Raw genomic sequence first — 2,965 nt, forward strand, 5'->3', positions numbered from 1 at the left:
GTCCAGCAGCCTCCATCGAGCAGTGTCCAAACAGGAACACCACGGCTCTTCCCAGCAGGAAATCAGCAGCTCCCTCCTCTCCTGCGAGCTAAGGACTGGTGTTTCTTTTCTCCTGTAATCGATGCTTTGAGATGATAGGAAATACCTCGAGAGGAAGTTCCCCCTCGTAGAGCAGCAGACAGGGTGCAAAGGGCAGGCGGGAGGGTGGCGGGGGGCTCTGTGGTGTGCTGTGGGAGGTGATGCAAAGCGAGCGGCTCCACCGTTAAGCAATTTCCCGTCAGCAGGGCCCGGCGGCGCCGGCCCCCGGCTGCACGAAGCATCACGTTCTTGTCAGGCTTGCTGCGGAGGGAGGTTTGGCAGCCTCGGTCCGCCCCGGGCGGGGAGGTGACGCTCTGCTCTTGTCCCTCAGACGCTGGCAGGGTGATGCCAGGTTGATCCGGAGCCATGTCCAGGTACCTGAAGCACTTCACGGTGGTGGGTGATGACCCTGTGCAGTGGAGCTATGACTATCAGAAATGGGAGGAGGAGGAGGAGGCTGGGGAGAAGCAACCAGATTCGGAGATCAAGCTGGAGCCCGCCAGGAGACAGATCTCCTTCCAGGACATGATGAAAAAGCTCTTCAGCTCCCACAGGTTTCAGGTGAGACAGAACAAGCCCAGCCATGTGTGCTCCCCCTGCTCAGGCTCCCCAAGGCCCCCGCCCCAGCAGTGGGAAGCAGCTGGGTTTGGTGAGGGCTGGGTGGTTTTGTGTGAGTGAGATTTTGTGGGAATAACCCACTGAGCAGGGGCTGCAGGAGCAACAGAAAGCTCTGGGAAGTGCAGCTGGCCAAATCGGGGACACAGGGTGTTGGGGTGTGCTCAGCTGAAGGCTGTGTCAGCTCCTTTTGTTGATCTGCTCGTGTTGGGAGAGGGCTTCGCATCAGTTCTTCTTTTCCAACAGATCGTGGTTGTCTGCTTGGTCATCCTGGATGCCTTGTTGGTCCTTGGGGAGTTGCTTATGGAATTGAAAATCATTCTTCCAGACAAATATAATATCACCCCAAAGGTAAAACACAGGAAAGTGTCCATGTGAGCCATGGTTTCCCTCTCTTTGTTGTTCAAAGCCTACTAGCTAGGACAGCCAGCCTGGCAGGCAGGACCTCAACCTTAGCCTGGTTGAGTCAGAAGTCACAGACACACGGGTGGAGGCCTCACAGGGGCTGGTGTGACAGCCCTGCAGGGTCAGCCTGGCTCAGCTCACACCAGTCCCTGCAGCAGTTTCACGTTTCCTTGGGCTGCAGCAGAGATGAATTGCTCTTGCCACTCTTCTGCTTGTCTTCATACCTCCTGGCCTGGCTTACTCAAAACCACTGGCTGCCCAGCTGTGCTTGTCACCTAGAGCAGAAGGAAAGCCCCCAGCCCTCCTTCTAGAGACAGATCAGAGGTGCTGCCAAGAGGGGGGGGTCTGCAGCCTGCCCCGCTCGCGTGCACACAGGAGGGGCTCCCGGCCTTACGCTTGTGCTGTCTTCTCCCAGGTTTTCCACTACCTCTCCCTTTCTATTTTAACCATCTTCCTGGTTGAAGTGGGGTTTAAAGTCTTCATCTACCGCCGGGAGTTCTTCCACCACAAGTTCGAGGTGCTGGACGGGATCGTTGTCGTGGTGTCCTTCATCCTCGACGTCGTCCTCATCTTCTGGGAGCACGAGTTCGAGGCCGTGGGGCTCCTCATCCTGCTGCGGCTCTGGAGGGTGGCCAGGATCATCAACGGTGGGTGCTGTGCCCCCCGGGGGCTTTCCCTGGGCGGGGGGGCTGGGCCTGCCCCCCTCGCTTCAGCTCTCTGGGCTCGTGTCTCTGTTCCCTGCTCGAAGGCATCTGTGAGACCCGGGGTCTTGCTCTCCCAGGGAACTCAGTTCTGCCAGTTCTGCCCGTGCTGTTTCCATTGCTGGAGCGTGGCCTTAATGAGGCTGTCATTTCTTTGGAGCAGGACAATCTGCTGCTTGTGTTGGTGTGATGGGAGCACAGCAGCTGGCCCAGGCTACTGCAGACCCCAGCTCTAGCACAGCAGCATCGGGCACTTTCCCCTAAAAACAACCCATAATCTGCTCTTGGGTGCCTCCCTTCTGGGGGACTGGCTCGCCTCTGATGTTTGCATTGTAGGATCCTTTTGACAACACTTTAACAGAGGAGCAGGGTAAAAACTTGCCCTCCTGAGTGTACTGTTGTAGCAGAGTGGGGTTTACTGCTCTGGTGTTGTGCTGCAGCTCCATCATCCCCTGCAGGGAACACCCTGGCTCACTCAGGCTCTTTCTGCCTTGGATTTAAAAGATTTTTTGCCATAAAAGAGGGATATAAGATGTCCTTCTATCAGATGTTACTGACTCTGCTGTTGTAACTGTAAATTATTGCAGCTAGGTGTAAACTCAGACACTTCTGAAACGAGCATAGCTGGAAATGTTTTTCTTCTTTCTCTGGGAAAGGGTTTTGAGATTTGAATGTGGCCGTGGGACTATCCCAAATTCCTGCATGAAACCTCAGCCTGAGTGCTGTCCTGTGCCTACACAAGTGCACTTCTGGCAAGTGCTCTGTGCCCAGCACGCCTCTAAGTCCAAGTGCAACTCAACATTTGCCAGAAAAGGACAGGGTGGCTGGGGCTGTGTCCATCTCCCATGGCCCTCGCTGCTGTTTTCATGGGGAGAACATGCTCCATTGGTGGTGGTGGCCAGAAAAAGGGAAGATCTTAGAGCAGCTCGTGGCTCTTTTTAGTTCAGGATGACAGTCAGAACGAAACCGGATTGGCGTGCAGCTGAGTGGGCCTTGGGAACCTCAGGCTCTCTGTGCACACCGTGGCACAGCAGAAGACCAGGACTGCATTCACAGGCTGTACAAGTGAATCCCCTTACCCTCAGCTGCTCCTGCTTTCCCCCCCCCCCCAAGGTTTTTGCTGTGCCCACCCGCTGGGAGCAGCAGAAGGGACAGGGATCTGTCCC

General features: G+C 56.0%; 1 protein-coding gene across 1 annotated transcript in view; it reads left to right on the forward strand.

The window, feature by feature from the left end:
* Nucleotides 1-444: 444 nt before the first annotated feature.
* Nucleotides 445-2,965, forward strand: part of HVCN1 (hydrogen voltage-gated channel 1) — a 3,895-nt gene continuing 1,374 nt past the window's right edge. Inside the window, exons 1-3 of the mRNA XM_008945974.1 lie at nucleotides 445-639; nucleotides 940-1,044; nucleotides 1,514-1,745. Of these exons, the coding sequence (XP_008944222.1) occupies nucleotides 445-639; nucleotides 940-1,044; nucleotides 1,514-1,745 (532 nt within the window). The remainder of the gene's footprint in view (nucleotides 640-939; nucleotides 1,045-1,513; nucleotides 1,746-2,965) is intronic.

This window comes from Merops nubicus, unplaced genomic scaffold (assembly GCF_000691845.1).
Source record: "Merops nubicus isolate BGI_N331 unplaced genomic scaffold, ASM69184v1 scaffold11948, whole genome shotgun sequence".
Lineage (NCBI taxonomy): Eukaryota > Metazoa > Chordata > Aves > Coraciiformes > Meropidae > Merops > Merops nubicus.